This window comes from Argiope bruennichi, chromosome 7 (genome assembly GCF_947563725.1).
Source record: "Argiope bruennichi chromosome 7, qqArgBrue1.1, whole genome shotgun sequence".
Taxonomy (NCBI): domain Eukaryota; kingdom Metazoa; phylum Arthropoda; class Arachnida; order Araneae; family Araneidae; genus Argiope; species Argiope bruennichi.
In genome coordinates this window covers 82439228-82461450 of record NC_079157.1, presented here as the reverse complement: position 1 = coordinate 82461450, position 22223 = coordinate 82439228, and the positions used below count along the sequence as shown (strand labels likewise).

Below are 22223 nucleotides of genomic sequence, written 5' to 3'. Positions count from 1 at the left end.
CAGGAGCGCATTTAAATGGCTTTCTCTTTGCAAAAGCGGTCATATACATATATATATATATATATTTATCAATTTGACAACATCTGATTATTTCTTATCCGATTACTTCTTTTTTAGGTAATCTTTATATAATGATTCTTATTTGCTAACATTTTGACTAGTTGATCAGAACCATAACATTTAATAACTGTTCCAACTTCATAAAATGTTATGTATTGTAATATTATTATGTAACAAAATGTTAACTACATGTATTTTTTATTCTGTTAGCACAAAATACTCAACAATATGTCACACTATCTTCATGACATAGTTCAGCATTCAGAATATTGAGCAACTTCAAGGAAATATCGTTGTTTAGTTAGTCTACTTAAAATATATTGTATTAATTGCATCATATCATTTTCTATATCAAGAAAAAACATACGTACAAGGCATGCAAATGGCATTATAATTTACTCCATCTATTCTCCTAGTCTATGAATTATATGCCTATCATATAATTCAGTATATTTGCTTACTTTTCAACCAAAGAGCAACCCATTTCTGGCTAACCATTGGTCATTCACAATATATTTTTATGTGCAAAAATTAGTATTATATGTTTGTACCTTAATTTATAAACATCAGTGTATTCAGATTATTAAGGAGAATATATATGTGTGTAAAGGCTCTATATAGGTTTGATTGTTTAACTTGCAGCTAACAAATTTCGCACAGACATGTTTAGGACGGCGAGAATATGGACTTCGGAGCAATTTTTTGAAATGCTCATTGAAATTTTAATTAATTAAAAATTAGGCGAGGTGTTAATATTTTTTCCGTTATTAGTCCCCAAAATAAAAATGTGCAAAACTAATTTTTACACCATTTAAAAAAATTTCTTTTTTAATGATACCAATTTATTTATGCATATATTTTTTTCTTAATTTTGGTACTTTTTTTTAATTGACTTTAACAAACAGAAAAAGTACGAAATAGACTTATAACAGAAAATAGAAACATATTGTCACATCTTTCTCAATATTTTATACTTTTCTCCTTCTTGGAAAATATTAATAATATTTCATACTTTTGTTCTTCTTAGCATTTGCTTGAATTCAAATGCCAGCCATCTTTCCATGAAAACCCAGGAAATATACATAATTGCTGTTTTATTTCTTTTACGATATGTATGAAATCTTGGAATGGTTAAATAAAATGATAATGTTATATTCAATTAAGAAATATTTTGCTAAATATTAACATGAAAAAAAGAATTATCATATCTTTAATTTAACTATGCATACAATTAGATCTTCTTATGCTGACTTGAGCAAGCAGTAGTATTTAAACTATCTATGAGTAGAAGACATTCTACAGTAAGAAACATTTTAAAATAATTCTTTAATTTTGGTTTCTATTTGTTTGCCTATATACAAACAACCAGTATAAAGAAGATTAGAAGAAGAAGAAGGAAAAAAAAAAAATATTCTAATACCAAGTATAAAGGGGAGAGATATTAATAAATCCATCACAAAATTAAATAAATAAAAAAACAGCATAGACAAACCAGCATGATTTCTAACATTAATTATAAGCTCTCTGCATTGAAAAGATGAAATTCATAATTACTCATCATTTTGATATATTAATATACTACCTCAAAGGAAAATAAGGGCTTTTTTTAGGCAAACGTCATGATGCAGAATCATAGTCAGATAATGAGGATGGCATCTGAGCAGGTAACACATTCTGCACCAAATTAACATATGCATATATGGCCTCATTATTAATTTTTAATATATACACCAAAGCCACCTCAGTGCATTTGATTTTCATGAAATTAGGTTTTAAACCTGGAACCTTCTGGGAGCAAAGCAAAGCTAAGTCATTAAGCTACCTACTAATAACTCATGAATATGCAAAGGCATAAGTTAATAATCTCAATGATTATGAATCAAACAGAAGACCATTATTCTTAAGTTAATAATTCCTGGGATATTTCTTATAATTTGGTGCAACATCATTACTAAGGAACCAAGAATAAAAGTACTGAACAATGTAATAACAATTTTATTCCAGAAACTTACACTTATTACACATAACAATGAGAGGCAGAGTATATAATGAGCAGTCATTTACAACATACAGAATATAGTTTAAAGTTGTCTGACTAAATTAACATAACAATTCTTAGATAAATATCAGAAATTCAAACAAACAGATACTCAAAATAATCTACATTTTCTTCAATACTGATATTTTGTACAATATTTAAAATAATAGAAACAATTTCAAGACTAAAAAAAGAATTTTCATTTTGTATATAAATATATATTTTCAGTTATTTTTTACAGATTTGTAATAGTTTGAAATTTATGAAAAAAGAAGTTTTGATAGTTTGAAACATAATTTATTCAGATAACTTTTTTAGATTTTTTCTAACAGAAATACCCATAATTTTTCACTTATGCCATAACATTTAGAAAAATAGATGAAATATTCTTTTTTCTTTAAATAGAATTAATTCATATTCAGTCCAGACATCCGTTTTTATATTTTATAACTAGAATAGCAATTAATTAACATTCTAACATAAAATTAAAGATTTATCAAACAATAACAAATATAATTATATATACATAACTATTTATAAATTTTGAATATACAATTTAATTAGTGCTTTATTTGATTTCAGGAATAAAAAACATTTAAAGTAAAATATTAATTTCAAAATAAATATTTACATTTTTTGAAAAAAAAATTAATAAAATGTTTTTTGCTTGAAAATAAAATGTTAAAATTATATATACCATCAAACATGGCTTTTTTTTTTTTTTTTTTTTTTTTTTTTAAACAGGCAACAAAATTTGTAAACATATTATTGAGATCAGAATTAGAATTTTGGTCCATATAAATATACAAAATTATTTGCAGTTTACAGAATTTTGGATTAAAATAGTTTTTTAAAATCAATCCATTCAAAAACAATAGTTCAATATCACAATAATTTTGATAAATATTGCATAAAAAATTGTGCAATATTCATATTAAGTAGAATCTCTTAAACTTGACAGCCAATATCTCATTAAGTCCCATTATTTGAAAAAATATATGGTTTCTTAATTCTAAACATGAGCATTATGGTAACAAAACTTGAATTTCTGCAGCATTGTCAGAACTGATACTGAACATGACTCGCAACAATTGCAATGAAATATTTATTCCCAAACTGCAGTTTCATTTTTCCTTTCCTGATCAAATCTGACAGTTCATCACTCATTAAAATTCAGGTCCTTTATCTTAACTTTGGGTGCTATGCTTTTGTACATGTTGGACCTCATCATAACATTTGTAACAGATATTCTACTAAACAAGTGAGAAAGAATGCAAATTTTTGCTTCTAAGAAATGAAACTATACTGGCCTTAAAAAAAAAAAGGAACTCTTAGTTTATGAAAAATGCCACATAAAATACTTTTTGAAAAGATAATTAATTGAAATACTAATGCAGTATGAAAGAAAAAAAAATTCAAAGGTCTTGTAAAGTCTCCCAACAAAAGAGCGAAAAAAAAAAAAAAGTGTTGCGGAAGGAATATAAACTTTCATACTTTTTCCAGCACAATAATTCTATTTCACTATACTTCTACCTTGTATTTGGTTTTAAAATTAAAAAAAAAAGTTATATTTGAGTTAAGAATGAATTTAATTTGTAAATTTCTCCTGTATTAATATCTATCTTGGCATTAAGAATTATTTTTAATTGTACTAATTATTGTACTTTTAAAACAGGTTAAGAACAAATTAGACTTATGTTGTGTTAGCTTCAAAATAGTTAAAATATTTTAATTTAGAAATCAACTTCAATTTTTTATTCATGAACACATCATCCACTTTTTTACATTGACTCTTTTATATACAATTAAATTCAAAATTCATACATTCCCAATTTAACAAATTAAATAATTTTAATATACTTACAGATAAAAATTACACATAAAACCATATATCTATTTTACTTCCTCAAATAATATAAAAATATTAACAGTCAATTCAACTAATACTAACTGTTTTTACAAAAAAAATCTGTACAAACAAAATCAAATACTTTATTGGTTCAATTTTTTTTAGCAATTAGTGATTATTCTTAATTAAATGTTGGGATAGGTTTTAATCAATTGATCATTTCAGAATAAATAAGCAAAATATTACAAAAATCAAACCGAATAAGTATTTTAACTTATTACATGCACATAAACAAAACTACACAAAATAATTAAGAAAAATCCACAAATGATATAATTAAATAACAACAAAAAAAAAGGTACTAAAAAGTAAAATGACTAGTAGTAAGATGTGTAACTAGAAAATTTGCTTAAATATAAAGATGCAGTACATTTAAATAACACACTGATACTCACACAATAAACATCATTTGTACAGTATTAAAAAACTATTGACGCATGAAAGCAGGACATTTTGATAAAGATATGAAGACAGTTGACGCCATTACTACTTCAAAACAAAACAGTGCTCACATGCATTGCTATTCACATCTAATCATACTACTACAATAGCACACTTAAAAATTTGGAATGCTTGCTTTAAATGTAAGATTACACACATATACAGAAAAAGTTTTTAAAAACATACTACCTATGTGAGAAGAGATAAATTGCACATACACATCTTCAAAAATACAATATGTGAAAATAAGTAGTTCCTATTGTTTGATTTTATCTACTTCATTGTTCTTCCATTATATAATAAACTGTATACATGAGCTGCACAAAGATTTGATAGCTGACAAAAATTTGAACATCTATTTGAAATCATAAACATTTCCGGACAATATGAACAAAAAAATACCAAATTTGCATATTCAGATAATTTTCAAATACAGATATGTAAATCATTTGTAGAGCAGCATATGTGTCACAGATTTAAAACAAATTTTTATATAGACTGATGGAAATATATTATGAATGAATTAAAATTATTAGAAGCCCCAGAGCAAATAAATTCAGATTTAAAAGTTTTGATTTTAAGAAATAAAAGCAAACAACAAAAGTCCCTAACGTTTTGCTTTTGTAATTTTATTTCAAGTTATCTATCCATATCTAAAAACAAATGACTAACATAAATTTTTGAGGAAAACATACTAAAGTTAATGTCTAATTTTGAATTCTATTTTAGGTTGGAATTATCAATTTTGAATTTATATAGATGAGAAGGGCAATGTATAAACTAATTGCTTTGTTAATATATCGCATATCACACTAGAAGACATATAATCTGATTAGAAGAGTAAATACTAGGCCTATATAAATAACAGAACTTTGGTGAAATTGCATTTTGTGTCAGTATTTCTCCAACCAAACTCCGTAACTGAGATATTTGACTTGTAATGATACAAATATGAAATATTGGTTATTTGTTTTAAAGTTAACAATATTTATCTTTAATACACACAGAAAAAATCTCAATTTTTGCAATATTGAAATATTAGAATGTTTGAAGGTATAGATTCGAATAAAAAAATTATGCCAATTAACAATCTAGAAATGTTGTATGTAACACCTTATTCCATGCCCTTGCATTGCAGATCAAGAAACATGCAGAAAGAAGTTGACAAAGGTTTGTCAAGCACAATTTGTCAATATCAACTCACGAAATCACGAAGCTTCAATATGTATGGAATGAAAATTCTGACAACAAGTAAGCTGGCATTTAAAAATATATTAGAAATGTGCAACTCTCAGGTGATAATATATATTGTAATTTTAAAATAATATTTTTTCTTCTGAATAATAAAATTATATTAAGGTATTTTTTCAAAAAATTCTGCTCGATTTTCAATATTATTTAATTAGCTGTAACTGATAAGATTAAATATGATCATCAAATTTTACATGCAATAAAACATGAACAGGTAAGTTTTACAGACATTTTCAATTATTAAAAAGAAAAAACAATCTTTTCTGACATCAATCAGCCTAATGAATTAAAAGAGATCCCACAATATATGTAAATAAATTAAAATTTTGATTGCATACAAAATCCTTTATTTTAGCAATTCAATAATTTAAACTTATCATAATAGGTAATAAAGTTGTTCCCATTAACCAGAAGCATAAATTGTATGCTTATGGAGGAAGCACATATATAAGTCAGAAGTTCAAATTTGAAGTATACTAAAAAACAAATTAAAGCCAACATCAGAAATTTTATAAAAAAAATATACTGACTATTGTTTAGAAATAAGGTATTGGTATTTGAATGAATGATTTTTTTATAACATTTCCATAGTAAAGAATATATATTAGTTACGCTTGGTGAAAGCACACCAGTAATACAGGATCTATACAGACACAAATATCATATCTTAGCTACCATTTCTTATAAAAAAGGAAAATTAATAATAATCCATAATAATCTTAATTTTAAGAATTGAGATCCTAATGACGCTATACACATAGGTCTCATGGGTTTAAAGAATAAATTCTGAATTAATAAGAGTCAATGAAGTATTAAAAAAAAAAAAAAAGAGAACTGACATAAAAAGAGGGATTGGAATTAATATTTCCAAACAATTGATTTAAAAATAATTTTATATTTAAAATGCTTGGAAAAATCCATAGAAATTAAAAATTTATATATACTTTGAGTATCTGGCATTAGGGAATGACAGCCTGTGTTGCTAAAGATCCAATTTAAAATCAATCAATGCTCTGAGTCTTCCAAATGAGTAAGTTAATTGTTATTAAAAATGAATAAAATTCTTGTGACAAAAATATTTAATCTCAATAATATACTACCAATATAAAATTAACTATAAAATTTCATAAAATATTTTGTACAACATTATGCAATCATGATAAATTAATTGCACAGCATTTCTTAGGGGGGGGGGAGAGCCATGTGCATTTTATTTCTTTGCAAAGTAACATCTTTTTAAACAAAGCCTTGATACAAATAGCTAAAAATCATGCATCTGAAAGGACTAATTTTAAATATTTTATTTTGTTCAAACATTCAACGACAATTTTGGCTCTGAAGCTTAGTGTATTAAAGGCAATGAAATACTATCAATGCTCTAAAAAAAAAAAAAAAACAGCTCTGCTCTTGGGGGAAAAAAAAAAAATGCATAGGGACAGTTTTTTATAAACCGTTTTTTGCACATATGTCAGGAAAGCTGGATTATCAAGCTAACTGCTAAATAAGAACAAATAAGAGTATTTTAATAATTTTATTTAACTTGATTTGTTTCATACTTGTAAAGATAAAATTTTATAACTTATATTAATTTACTTCCAGTACTAGCATCCTAATATTTCGTAAATTTATGAATTCTCAATAACAATATAGTGTTTTATTATTTTCTGAGCTTAATTATCATTTAAAAAATTAAATTTTGATTCCATGAGTGGGGCCAATTGGTAGAGAACTTAAGAAAGAAATGATTTCAAGATTCCATAATATTTACAGTAATGAATTATAAATTATAGACTAAATGTTTATTATACAGTACTTAGAATTTGAAATTCCTCATAGATTTTCCATGCACTGAATGCTAGGAACATGAAAGAGTCCATTTTAAATATTTTTAAAAAGGAAAGTAAATAAATAATAAATTAAACAGGTTTTTAAAACTTATATTTCACTTATGTTAAATAATATTAGTGAAGCATCGTCAGAAAAATGGAATTAACAGATTTTAGAATGCAAGTAAACAATGGAAATAACTGGGATTCTATGTGTCCTGACTTTCCCATCAAGTTAGTGTGAGAAAATATACAGGACAATACAACTAATATACAACAGTTGAATGTTTGACAAAATAATATAATTAAAATAGCCATTTAAAACATCTAGAGTAGTAAAGTTAAAGCCACCTTCTATATAATTGAAAACAAGACAATTAGTCTTCTATAGCTAGAAAACAAACTCTATGCATATGAAATTACAAAACTATATATTGCTTTAGCAATAGAAACATCTATAATTATGAACAATGCAATAAATATCATATAAGATATTTAAATAAATTACCAGATTAAAAATAATCTCATGAATCAGATTGGATAAAATACATACTAGTTACATAAAAATCTACAAACAGTATAAAAAAAGCCACATACAAACAGTCGACACACATGCTGCACAAGGATCCCAAATAAGGCTGATACAAAAGCCCGATAATGTATCACAGAGAACAACACTTACCAATCACACCAGATTAAGAGAAATAATTAAGTGAACTATGAATAAAATTATTTAAGATATCTAAAACCTTAATAATAAAATGAAAATTTAGAGACTTTTTCAAGTGAAGTACTTAAAAATCTTTTAATATTATCACACTTAAGCAATAATTAATGTTATCCGTCCACAGGACCAAAAAGATTAAGCTATAATAACAAAGAATATATATATACATATCTCATAAAAGAAATCTATTACAATTTTTAAATGTTCATTAAATAATTTAATGGTAATATTTAATTTTCATATTATTTGCAGAACATTTTTCATTTCAATATAAAAATTTCTTCAGTCCTAAGTATAATAAGTGAAATTCAAAAATCTTATTTACACAGCCTCATTAAATGTTTTCTCATTGTTTGGACCACAGTTAAAGTTAACTTCTCTGTGATGATAAAGTGATTTTAAATGCATGATCATCCAAGAATTGGAAATTCTACTTACGAAGAAAAGATGCTGGCAAAAAATTGCTGTACAGACTCATTTGCAGTAATGATGGAATAGAGCTGAAAATTCTCTTTGTATCAAATATTCGAATTGTTTAACAATAATTAAGTAAAATTTCACAACCAAACAGCAGCCATAATTATGCCGGTGAGGTATTAAATATTTATAAGTACTGAATACATTAAATATAATTGAAAAAAGTTTTTATATTCTTTTTTATTTCTATCAAATATAATTATATTTCCAGATGAAGAAGAATATTTAAAGATGCACATATTTTGAATTAATAATTAGAGAACTTTCACATTAATATCTTATAATTTTTAACAATATTTTTAGAATAAAGTACTTAATTGAAAAATGTTATGTTTTGGTACAAAGTACTCAACATTTAAAAAATAGTATTTGAATGCTACAATCTTCAAAATGTTGAGTACTTCACACTAAAAAATAATATTTCTCAGCATATTTTTTAGAACATTTCTTCTCTAAAAGATTCAAAAGGAGAATGAGTAAATCTTCCCTTATTAAATCATAATATCAATTAAAATCCGAAAAAAAATTTCAAAAACCAAACAAACTGTAATTTAAGAAGTACCACAATAAATTTTCATCCCAAACAAGAAATTGTAACTCTGAAAAACTCACACAAATTGGAAGCCTTTGCAAATAATGAAATCACTCCACATTTTTAAACAATATCTGAAAGTTCTCATTATATATATATATATATATACAGTTTTTAATTAAGTTGAAATGCTGTAATTCTTATATTGGCAATAATGATAGTTTATTGAGTTTAATTTGAATTTAGTTGAAAAGAATACTCACCATTTCGTTTCATAAAAATAAATAAATTTCTAAGAATAAATATCTTTTAAAAGTCATAATATGTAGAAAAATTTAAACCAAAATAATAATAGTAATAATCTGGTGTGACAAGCCACATTTTAAGTACATTTATCAACAAACACATAAAATGCATTAAAGTAGTATTTCTTGTTTAATCATTTAATCACATATCTTGACATGTCACAACAAGACCAATTTAATGGTGTTCTTTTCACATAGTTTTGGAATGACCAACATTGAAGTTGCTCGAAAAGTGGCAACATGATGATTCCAGGTATGTAGTATTACACACCTTGTGGCTTCGTTTTTGTAGTGTCATAGGCACGGATCAATTCAGACTGCACAAATGAAAATTATTTTTAAATGATGCAAAAATAAATAATAAGTGTAACAAATATCATCACTTTAATATGATATAAACTGGTTTTTCTGAGAATTAACACTCTATGAATAGCAAATAATTTACAAAAATCACGTGAAAGAAATTAATTAAGATCAATAGTAACAGACAGAAAAATCATAACCATTGGATAATATGAAAAGTATTTATATGCTGTTTGGGCTATATAAAGAATTCCACAAATTTAAACTTCTATTATACAGAATACTGATGGATTGAAAAATAGTATATAGTCTGATAGCATTTGAGAATTCAAACAATCCTACAAGACTATAAAAAATTAATTTGTCAATTTTTTGAAAGTAGCATTGTTTGTGATCTATACCATTTAATATCATTAATAAAGCTGAGTATGTGTGTATTGACATTCTACAAGTAAGACTGCTTGATCTACAGCTAACAAATTTGCATATGTATACATATCTTGAAGGGTGTGAATATGCACCTCAGGGCAATTTTTTGAAATTCTAACTAGAATATATATATATAATTTTAGTTCCTAAAAATATGTTGCATTATTGCCTTGAAATTCAAACTACTTTCATTATTTGATTAAATATTGAATGTCATGATTTTCTTCCAACACTAAAGAAGGAGGATTCTATTTCATATTTATATAGTTTACAAGAGAAATAAAACAGTGGAGCTATAACATCATGAAGTTTAGAAGATAGATGAAAAGAATATTTACTTTTTTAATAAAAATATAATATGGGATGTTATGGGATTATCTGCATTAGTAAAGTTCATGCACACAAAAACAACACAAGTAAGACAATTAAAATTAAATTATTTTATGTCAGATAATTTGGTGTAATCATGGACATTTGATGAATGTCATAACTAAACAATTTATCTGAAATAAAATATAACCAATATTCTTAGTAAATAACGGTAAGAAGTTAAAAAAAAAAAAAAGTTATATTATTTTGAAAGCTAATTTTTAATAGTACTATTATGTCATGGAATTTAATTCTATAAAAATGTACAATGGACAGAACAGATATCAGGTTATTAAAATTACACTGCTTTAATATCAGTTATAATTTCATGCTTAAAAATATCTTATTGGAGAAATCATGTAAATTAAATTATACACAAGAGATTTGATTGAAAGTATAAAATCCCATTTTCCCAGTAAATTAGCTGATTCTCAAAGATGGCTAGTACACAGTATTTTATACTATGAATTTTTTATCAATATAACCGGCACAAATAAAATAAAGGAAAAATGTGTAGTAAAACATACCTGAGGTACAGCACCGTGTTCTTCTTGAGAAAATGCAAATCCATCTGGAGGGAAAAAATAAATAATAACATATTAAAATGAGTTAAAACTAAGTGAAAGAAAATGTACAAGATGCCTCAGAAACAAAATAAACTCACAAGCATCTTTTAAAACTATAAACATTAATATTCTTAATTTTTTTTAATATAAATGTATTTCAAAAGTTGTTAGTAACTCCTATAAAATTAGACTTTATAAAGGCACAGCCCCACCCCCACCAGCTATAAGAAATTTGACTTGGTATATAGTGAGTAGATATTACTACGCTGAATGCATTTTAATCATCAAAAACAAGCATATATATTGCTTCATACAGTTTTTGATAAATATTAGATTTATATTTCGGACCTGGTCATCAATCAACAGAAATATAAAGGGCAAATAACAAGTTAATAAAAGTTAAAATAATTTTAAAAAATTTAATACCATTTAAAAATACATAAAAAAATAAAATTAATATTTAAAATTATTAACATGCACATATCTTCCTTAACAAAGTGTGGATGATTGTTCATTTTAATAAAGATATTTCAGATAGATAAATTTTATTATTATTAATAGTCAAAAAAAGTATCTAAAATATAAGTTGCAAAATTTTTGAACTTTATCGCTTAAATTACACCACCATCAAATGTTGCTATAATATCTCAGAAAAATGCATATAAAATGCTTATTTTAAAATTTTCTATTAGGAACTTTGGCATTTAGAAAATCCAATATTTCTCAAAACTTTTTCCCATGCTTACATTATTGTTCCCCAAAATGCATTTTATAAAAAATTTTTTATTATAGAATTATGAAGCTTAAAGTCAAATACTCTGGATATTACATTTTATCATATAAAAATTCTATTTGTTGATCTGAGCAAATAGCCTGCCTTATCAATTATGATTGAAGGCAAATATTTCTATGCGTAAGTGAAGTCCACTGAAAAAGTGTCCTGGGAAAATAATTAGCAAATGATATTTATTTCACAACTACATAATTGATATCTTTTTTTTTCTCCAAGGATATAAACTATCTTCAGTACGAGAAGTATAATTCAAATTTGATTATAATGTAACAGAAGTAAACTCAAAAAGGTTTATATTATTAATGGTACATCCTGGGCACTTAGAGACTTCAAATTGTTAAGAATTTGAAGTCTCTGAGACTGAACATTTTAACAATAATTTCCTAATTCTTCCAACATATGGAAAGATACTAAGATTTAAATCTCATATATTATAAATTAAAAATATTGGATTTCATTTATTAAATTCAGTCACATGCCATTATTCTTAACTTCTTATGATGCAATTATATGATGTATTTTGAATAGAATGTATTCTGAAGATGAAGATAGATATTTAATAATCTTGCAGATTGAGCTAATTTATTCAATGTGTATAGAAGCAAGCAGAATATCAATATATGATAATAAAATTCATTGAAACTCTATAGCAAAACAAAGTACTTGCATTTGGTACAAATATTCATTAGATAAATGCAAAATGAAAAGAATTCTAAGAATTCTTATCATATTTTATTTCTGAAAGACACTATTTCAATTAAAAATAGTTCAGCATTAGGATTATTTTAAAGAAAATTTTCTTCTGATAATCCAAGTGTACCATCATTTTAATGAAATAAAACTAGTAAATCTTTCATACTTCCATTATTTGTGAAAAAAAAAGAAAGATTAAATAACAAATTGAAAAATTATGTCTAGAACAACGGTAATTTAATTTTTTCAAGTTAAAGCTTTATACTAATTTCATTAAACAATTGAAAGTCACTCACAGTAATATTATAAATTCTAACATTTTTACAAAGCGAGTCAAGACAATGAAATATTCAATACGAGGACATACTTAAACAGTAAATAATAATAACACTTTTGAAGCATTTAATATTTATATGCAGCATTAGCTTATCATCTAAAACGGAAAAGAAGACATCTTTCATTAAATTGATTTAATTTTTTAGTTGACTACAAGTAAAAGAAAAAAAAAAAAAAAAAAAAAAAAACATGAACACTGTATGAATTAAAATTTCAAATTCAATCCAAACTCATACAACCACTCATAAATAGAAATTTATCCAACAAAAAAAGTTTCTTTTAATGCATATATTAACATTTATAAAATAAATATCAAATTATTGGTTAAATATGATTTATTAATTTTAAAGCAATAGTAAAATTTATTACAAAGTTAAACAATGCATTCTTCTTCTTCTTTTTTTATGGAAGAAGAAATGAGATACTAATTTAAAGAAGATATTTTAGAAGATACTTGTATTCTAATATATATATATATATATATATATATATATATGTATATAATACAAGTATATATCTATATACTATAAACACATTCTTGTATTCTATTAGAGGTTATTGTAAGCAATTTACTTACTAACAAACAACAGGTTTATAAGTTGAGACAACATAAAAATACTGTTATTGTCAATAATATTTAGTCTCTACTTAGGAATTATTTACATAGGTCTAAAATTATATTTAATAAATAAATATATATATATAAAACATTTTTCCTATTAAGTTAAATATTAGACTACATATTTTGAAAATGCCTTGAAAAAAATTATCTTCAGTTATTGATAAATGTCATTATATGGAAAATAATTTCTCTTAACTATTTATAAATTACATGCTCATATTTAATAATTAAAATAAAGAATACAAGGCTGATGTGAAAAACAGCTGTATGCCAAATATTAAGAATTCACTATTTTTTTAATACTATAACTAATAAGCATAATAAATATTTTATTTATAGATAAAAAATATACTTGTCTAAATTCTGCATGGAAAATTCACTGCATATGCTATACTTAAGATTATGCATTCCATTTGCTCTAAATTTTAAAAATGTACATTTAAATTATTTAAACAGGAATAACTTTTAACAATCTAAAAAGCAATTTCACAACACTTTTGCTGACATTGCAGTAACTGATGCCCTAGTTTAGAATTTTCACATCAGTACTTTATAGAAATGGATGTCATTGATGAAATTAAGCAGTCTTAACTAATCCTGAAAACGGAAATTATTAATCCTCATAGAAAGACTAGTACTATGCCATCACCTCATCTGTAGAAAAATAAAGTTCTAGATAGGGAGACAGCGATCTGTCTCATCTGTACTCCAAACTGAGTCCCTAAAAAAAGACAATTTTCTTGATGAGTTTCTTTTAATTAAAAAAAAACAACTAGTGAGGAGTAAAACGAAGGTTAGGTATTGGACATCAGACTCATGGAGTCGCTGAAGGAATGAATCTCCAACACTTCACCACGAAAACATTTGGAATTTGCAGCACTGGACAGTACAATACACATGGGGTTTAATTTTTCGTACATTTCACAATATTAAAATTAATTTCATATTTAACAATAACAATATAAATAAATAAATAAGATCTAAACAAAATTAAATATAATCTAAATGGAATATATTATTCTATTTAAGCATATGATTTACTACAAATCTCATATCAGCAGTTTAGAACTTTATAGATCGAATTATCACTAATATTTTAATGATTCCACATTTATGTTTATATGTTTCGAAAATGTTTTATTCCTTTAGAATCTATTTCTAGATGGTAACTTAGTAATCTCCAAAGGGGAAAAAACCTTTCAAGCTAAATCTTAGCTGGTGAATATTATATGATTTATATTGCACAATTAGCAACCATTTGTACCGCCATGCAACTAAAAAAAACTATGAATATCAAAAAATTACTCACGCTGAAGTTCCATCTCTAGTGGAACAGCAGAAACGTGAGATGAGGGTCTTCGAAAAACATTTTTTAGCAATCTAGCTGTTTCAGTAAGCCTAGATAATAACAAAAATGAAGCTATACAAAATAACTAGAATTGAAACTATTAGAGAGTGCAATTTTTTGTTATTAAAAAGTCTAGAAATTCATTCTAAAATGTTACAAAGCAAAAAAAAAAAAAAAAAAAAAAAAAAAAAAAAATTGATTAGTAATATTAATAGAAAATGTGTTTCATTTTTACTATTCAGCATTCATATATGTAGTATTGAAATTCTGCATGAAAAACAATGATTTACATAAATCTTATAATGATTTACATAAATGATTTAAATAAAATATCATTTAACACAACTTGATGCACATATTCAGAACTTCAGCAGGAATTATTCAAACTACAATTACCAGTTTCATCAGTTTGAGAAAGAAGAAAAGAATCTATATTAGACTAAAACAAAGCCTATACAACTTCCAAAAAGCCTTGTTGCTAAATATCAATACAGAACAATAATGTTCTTTATTGAATGGATATTATATAGATTGCTTCTTTATTATTCTGTATCTCTCATCATATATGATAATTAAAAGCAGGTTAGCTCCCAATATCAAATTTCATTGCCTACAAATAGGTAGGTTTTTCTATTCAATTCTTATATTTCTATCATGGATTGCAATTGTGATACTAATCATATCATCATTCTAATTCAAATCTAAGAGATTATAATTTTGAAATTAAGTCTAGCTTTTCAAAAATTAGACAATTTAAAGGAATCGTTACGAAAAATTTCAAATATTTTCTTCTTAAAATGGTTTAATACTATATTAGACAATTATTATAAATCTGGCACTAATTTTCTTAGAATATTTTGCAGAATATGATGTTTAAATGTAAAAAACAAAAACCTCTTTCATGTGCAATAAAGAAGATAAATCGAATGAGGAAAAAAGTAAGTGCAAATAAGAGAATATTGATTATATTTAAAAATCATTCAAGATTTTATACATGCTTTTATAAAGAAACAAACTAGACCATTTTTTTTATGCAGAAAAAAATCACTAATAAAGTGTTAAAGGAAGGAAGGGATAGAATAATGCATGCACAAATTCAAATTAAACGTTTTATTACAAATATAAATATACACAAAAGCACAATCACATTACATCAGGAAGGTAATAACACAACATGGAGGGAACACATAACACATATTTTAAAATACAAAAATAAACTTGTAACATTTAAAATTTATAAAACATCAATAGAAATAAATATTTAATATCTTGTACATAAATATTTACTTGTAAAATTTATAAAACAACAATAGAAATAAATATTTGATACCTTGTACATAAATAATTACTTTTAAACTTTAAGTCAAAAGTTTTTTGGCAACAAAGAAACTAGACTAACATTAAAACTCTTTATATAATTTTATTTCCAGTTCCTTTTAATTTAATACTAGTGATGATAAAGAAAATACCTGAATTACTACATAAAATATTATTTGATCAATTTTCTTTCATTTGTATTTGGAGTAATTTCTTCATTTATTTCATGTCATAGTGAAGATTTTAAAAGTATTTATTTTAGAGGATGACAGGGAGACTGAAATTTGATAAGCTTTGAATATTAAAATTTCTGAGTATATATTCTAAGCTACACTTTGTGTACACTTTTTTTGCATTTCAGGAAGACTTGTGTATAGTGGCACATAAGTAAAATGAAAATTCTAACTCTGGGGTTACAGATATCCCATTTATATCATATCTCTATTAGCAAAAAATGCCTAAGAACATTTTATGATACATTCACAATACTGATCAGCATTCAGAATATCATAAAACATTGTGGAGATAACGCACAATTGTGCTAATAGGGTCATCTCAAAGAAAATGCATAAAAATAAGGCTCAGAGGAAAAAAAAATTGAAGTAATTAACTAAACAAGATTTATAGATTGAAAAATATGTTTTCATTTTTAAAAAGTTGATAAATCTTTATTTATTCTCTCTTTTTTAAAGTTGATTGCATAAAATTAGAATAGAAGAGTATTCAGGCAAGAGCAGCAGGGAATATATAGGATGTCAATTCTAATTGTAATCCAATAGCTAATTTCTAAAATTTAAAGATAAGTACATGTTTCTAATCAGAAGACAGTTTTAAATGATGCAAAAAATTATATTTTATTTTGTTCCAGCCAATAAAAATACGCTAACAAAATTATGAAATTTAAATTAAGCACCCTGGTCTTATTAGTCACATTTTCCAAGATGTTCTTGATATGCTAACATTTTAAATAAAAAAGTTCCACACTCTTTTGACTAAAGCTGGTCAAGTTACAAAATTTTACATTTCTTAGGCTAATTTAACAATGGCTTTGAAGACGCACTATCTGTTGATTAAAGTGTGGCTATTTAAATGTTTATAATTCATATCTTTATAACTTGCTAAATTTTAGCTACAAAACAGTGGAACTATTCATTGTTTAAAACTTTGTGTCATAAATATTGCATAAAATATGACAAACAGATATAGAGCATAGGATAAAAATTGAAATTTCATTTTTTTTTTCAGAAGTAAATTTATTGATTCAAACAATATAAAAAGTAACTCACAACATCATTTAAACCAATTTTCATTTAGAAATACATGCTATCTCGAAAGGTTTAGAAATTAGCTATTGGGTCACAATTAGAATAGTTCATACCAACAATATCTTCAGTATGTGTTTGTATTTTCATAAAAATATTATCTTCTATATATGTTCTAAGTAAACATATATATATAAAGAAAAAAAAAAAGATAAATGCATTGAATTGGTGCATTCTGATGCACAGATGATGAGCTTTATATTCCTTTCCAAATATCATAAACAATAATAATTAATTGGATGCAATTTTAAAAGACTGCAAATTCTTTAACCCCAAAAATATTATGTTTCAAACTGGAATCGTTAAGTAAATTAAACTTCAATGGATCACAAACTAAATCATGCAAGCATTTTATCAAAAAAATAATTGTAAATCAAGGCAAAAAAAAAAAAAATTAATTTTACAGAACTGAAATAAAATACAAAATAAATGCATAATAAAATGTTACAATGTGCTAAAAATGTTCTACATTGTGCAAAAAGGCCAAGCAAAAGATTTTAAACGGAAATATAAAATTGAGCAAAAATAAATCAATACAATACAAGTAATGAAACACACAAGTATAAATTCTAATATAAATCTTAAAAAGAAGTATTTATGTTTTCCTTAGAAAAAATAAAAGTTGATTTACCTTCTGGTAGGTACAAAATAAAAATTAAGCTGCTTATTTTAGAATTAATAAAAATTCAACATTAAAAAGTGATTCATTGTCCAAAGATAAATCACATTAGATTTTATATTAAGCTCATGCTTTATGCACAAACCATACAAATCACAAAATAAATTACTAATACTATATATAATTTCACTATTAATGCAAAAATAGGAACTCTTTGCAAACTATGCATTGATACAATGCAAAGTAAAATATAGTTCTTTATGTTTAAAATATAGTTCAATGTTCTTTAGGAAGAAGATGCATTAGTCACCTCTGTTTCGTTGCAAGAACAATAACATTGGCAGGATCAATATTTGTAATTTCACTTTCTCGAACAGCCTCTGCTAAGCTTTTGCATGCTGTTCTTCTAATACTGAAAATTAGAGAAATTAATTATTTAAAATTAAACACCAACTACCCACACTTTCATACTAAATAAGATAATAACATTTAAATAAACTTACAAAATCTCATAATCTAAGAAAAACATTCATATTCACTACAACAAAACTCTTTAAAGAATGCTATAGATATAAAAATATTTTAAATGCTTCATTGGGTTTCTATGTTCTAAACTTAAAATAATTCATATCAAAAGAATTTTTTTATTTCTTTTAGTTTTCTGAAAAGGAGGTGGTATGACATATGTCTAATCGCTCCTCAAAGAAACTGAATATTCCACCAGGCCATTCGAAGCCTCTGCCATTATTTGTTATCTCTCATCTATATCAGTCCAGTTTCTTCAAACACCATAAAAATATGAGTATCTGTGATTGTAAAAGAAAAAATTTCATACCATCAGAACTCAAATCTTATCCTATTTTATAATATTTTGACATCCAACAACTTCTTTGAAAGCTTCAGAATAAAGCTGGCCAATTAAGCTAAATTTAACTTCAATATAATCTTACTCCCCTCTTATGTTTTTTAGAAAGGAAGAAATAGGAATTTGTCAATACAAGCAAACAAATACAGTTATTCAGCTATGGTTAAAAAAAAAAAATCTAAGGACAAAAATTTGCTAAAGGACTCTAAATTCAGCAATAATCATCAAGAAAAATTGTACTCCAGTGGTAATTTATGAAAAGTTATGTGGGTTTTCCTTGAATATTATCAGTAGCTTAGTTATATTATACAATATTGTATGTCTTGAAAAATACAAAAGTGGAAGAAAATGATAAACTGAAAAAAAAAAAAAATTCAGTCATTTAAAAAAACTGCAGAATGTTTTATTGAAAAATAAAAGAATAAAACCTAATAATTCGATAATGCAAGATTATTTAAGTTAAAAAAAAAAAGAATATCTTTATTGCAATACATTTGTTAAAAATAAATTCATACATAGCAATTTTTAAAAATATATTATGTGAAAAATTAATTTTTTGGGACAATTCTGAAATTTTATTAACAGAAAAAGAATAAATTTAAATTTAATTTAACAACAATTTATTTAATTTTCAATGGCACTGTAGTTTTATAAAAGAAAAGAAACATTAAAATATTCATTAAAATAAGTTTTGCTGCATCATGACAAGGAAAAAATTGTATAAATTTTTTTTGAAAAAATGGAACAGACAATTCATTATCCCTTAAGTGATTATGAAATAATAATAAAAACAAGCTTTCAAATTTATTAAAATAAAATTATTTCCACTTAAGATTTCATACTTACACTTTAAAAGTGAAATCTCCAATAAGAGCAATAAATGGTATAATAATTAATCCCATCCAAAATACAGCTGATGAGAGCAACATGTGATCCTATGGTAGAAAAACAACAAAATGCAATTTTTATTGGACAAATGAAAGACAACATTCAATGCTAGTACATTAAAGTAAAATTTTAGGCAAAATAAAAATAAACCAAAATTCCAATTTGGTATTACTACAGAGAATATTCTACGCCTACAAAAAAAAAAAAAAAAAAAAAAAAACTATAAAGAAGGGCTTTTTCTCTGGAATAAGATATTAATATAATAAATAAGAGCTTGAAATAATGATGTTACAATGGACTAGACTTACCATGCCCACCATATCTGCTGCAATAGGTAGGGTAGGCCAGCAATTACTGTATCCCCAGAGAAATATAAACCAACTAGCTATGCTGCCCCATATAGCAAGATGAGTTAACTATAGGAAAAAAAAAAAAAAAAAAAGACATTTGCTATATATAGAAGTGCTAATCGAAATTTTATATCTATTATGCAAAATATATCAACTAAGACAATTTTAAAAATATTATTCTATTAGATTTATTAAGGAAAAAAATCATGATTAATCAAAAATTTTATAAATGCATTCTCTGTAAAAGACCTTTTAAGTTACTGAATAAGTAAATCAAGTATTATACAGTTTTATTTTGACTTAAATGTATTCATATATGTGCAAGTTGCAATAAAAAATTTAAATTATTTGAATTAAAACAAACAAATTTGAAACTAGATTAATTGAATACTGCTTTTAAAAACTCACTGTATGCTTTTTTTTTCAATTAATGAAAAAGCATTAATTATTCACATTTTTTACTTTGATTGATATCTAAATTCATTTTAATAATAAAAACTTTCAAAGTTTTAACTGAAAGTCCTTTTCAATTCCTTTTACATTCAAATGATATATGATTTAATTTCAAACCAATAAAACTTTTAACAGGAAACAGTTTGTTTATATAGGGTAATTAAAAATAAATATAGTGATAACAAATGGCTATAACTATTTAATGAAAAAGAATTTATCAATAAGATTATCAAATAATGTAGACGGAGCTTCAAAATTTTGTATACATACGCCATAGATATTCTATGTGACTCCCCTTGCTCACATGGACAATATCTCACATGGCATTTCCTGCCATACATTCTGAAGCATGTCTGCAGTCACTGACGCAAGCACATAACAAATACATACTTTGGTTCCCATGGGAGTGCATACACATGTATGTGCTTTCCATGCCCAAAACAATTGAAGAACTAAAAGTACACATTTGTAATGTGTTTGTGTCGGTGACTGCAGACATGTTTCAGAATGTGTAGCATGAAATGAACTACTGCCTAGATACTGTTCGTGTGACCAAGGGAAGTCACATAGAACATCTATGGCATATATGTACAAAATTTTAAAGTTCCGTCTACATTATGTGTTAATCTTGTCGATAATTCTTTTTCATTAAATAGCTTTAGTCATCTATAAAAGCTATATTCATTTTGAATTACCCTGTAGTTTAAAACACATAAAGTTCTTTTAATTTTATTTTCATGATATATAATATATAAATGAATCAAATACACGAAAAGAGCACAAAGGTTAATAGATGTATATAAAAAATGAACATACCCAAGTCCAGGCATTCATTTCTAAACCAGCTTTTAAACAAACTGTAACAACCACAAACTGAAAAAAAAATATTCACATTAAAATGCAAGGTAAAAATATACATGTTGAATTAATGAGAATTATGAAATAAAAGCAAATGGATTTTATTTGTAATTTTAATTGTTAATTATATGAATTCATACATACTGGTTTTGTATTTATAATTTTAAATTTATCAGTCTTATGAAATTTTTAAGAAGGAAAATCTCATTTCAACAGAGCAAACAAGTTGACATGAATTCATTCTTTCATAAATATTACTATAAAAGGCTATAAAAAATATATGCATATTCTGTCTTACTACGCTTAGAGTTTTGTTTGAACAAAACTTATTAAATTCGAAAGATAGCAGTAAGTAATAAAGAACATTAGAATTTTTGTAAAGATTTTACTATACAATAAAAATAAGATACCAAATTTGTCACACAAATACTTTTTTTGAAAGCAAAGACCATCTAAAAGTGGATATTTATAAAATTAATTCAGAATAATGAAAATTGTAAAAAATATCACAATCAACACTTACTAA

At 24.9% G+C, this 22223-nt stretch overlaps 1 protein-coding gene across 10 annotated transcripts in view; it reads right to left on the bottom strand.

Annotated features, from left to right (window-relative positions):
• Positions 1 to 2827: 2827 nt before the first annotated feature.
• The window catches only part of LOC129976229 (phospholipid-transporting ATPase IA-like), a 175404-nt gene continuing 156008 nt past the window's right edge, over positions 2828 to 22223 (bottom strand). For 9 of the 10 annotated variants that reach the window (XM_056089694.1, XM_056089697.1, XM_056089695.1 and 6 more), the window contains 7 exons: positions 21656 to 21712; positions 20345 to 20452; positions 19995 to 20083; positions 18594 to 18695; positions 14987 to 15075; positions 11195 to 11238; positions 2828 to 9883 (listed from right to left, as the gene is read on the bottom strand). In XM_056089694.1, coding sequence (XP_055945669.1) covers positions 9830 to 9883; positions 11195 to 11238; positions 14987 to 15075; positions 18594 to 18695; positions 19995 to 20083; positions 20345 to 20452; positions 21656 to 21712 — 543 coding nt within the window. In that variant the 3' untranslated portion in view covers positions 2828 to 9829. Of the gene's footprint in view, positions 9884 to 11194; positions 11239 to 14326; positions 14399 to 14986; positions 15076 to 18593; positions 18696 to 19994; positions 20084 to 20344; positions 20453 to 21655; positions 21713 to 22223 lie in introns of all 10 variants that reach the window. The other variant, XR_008785104.1, reaches the window with a different exon arrangement.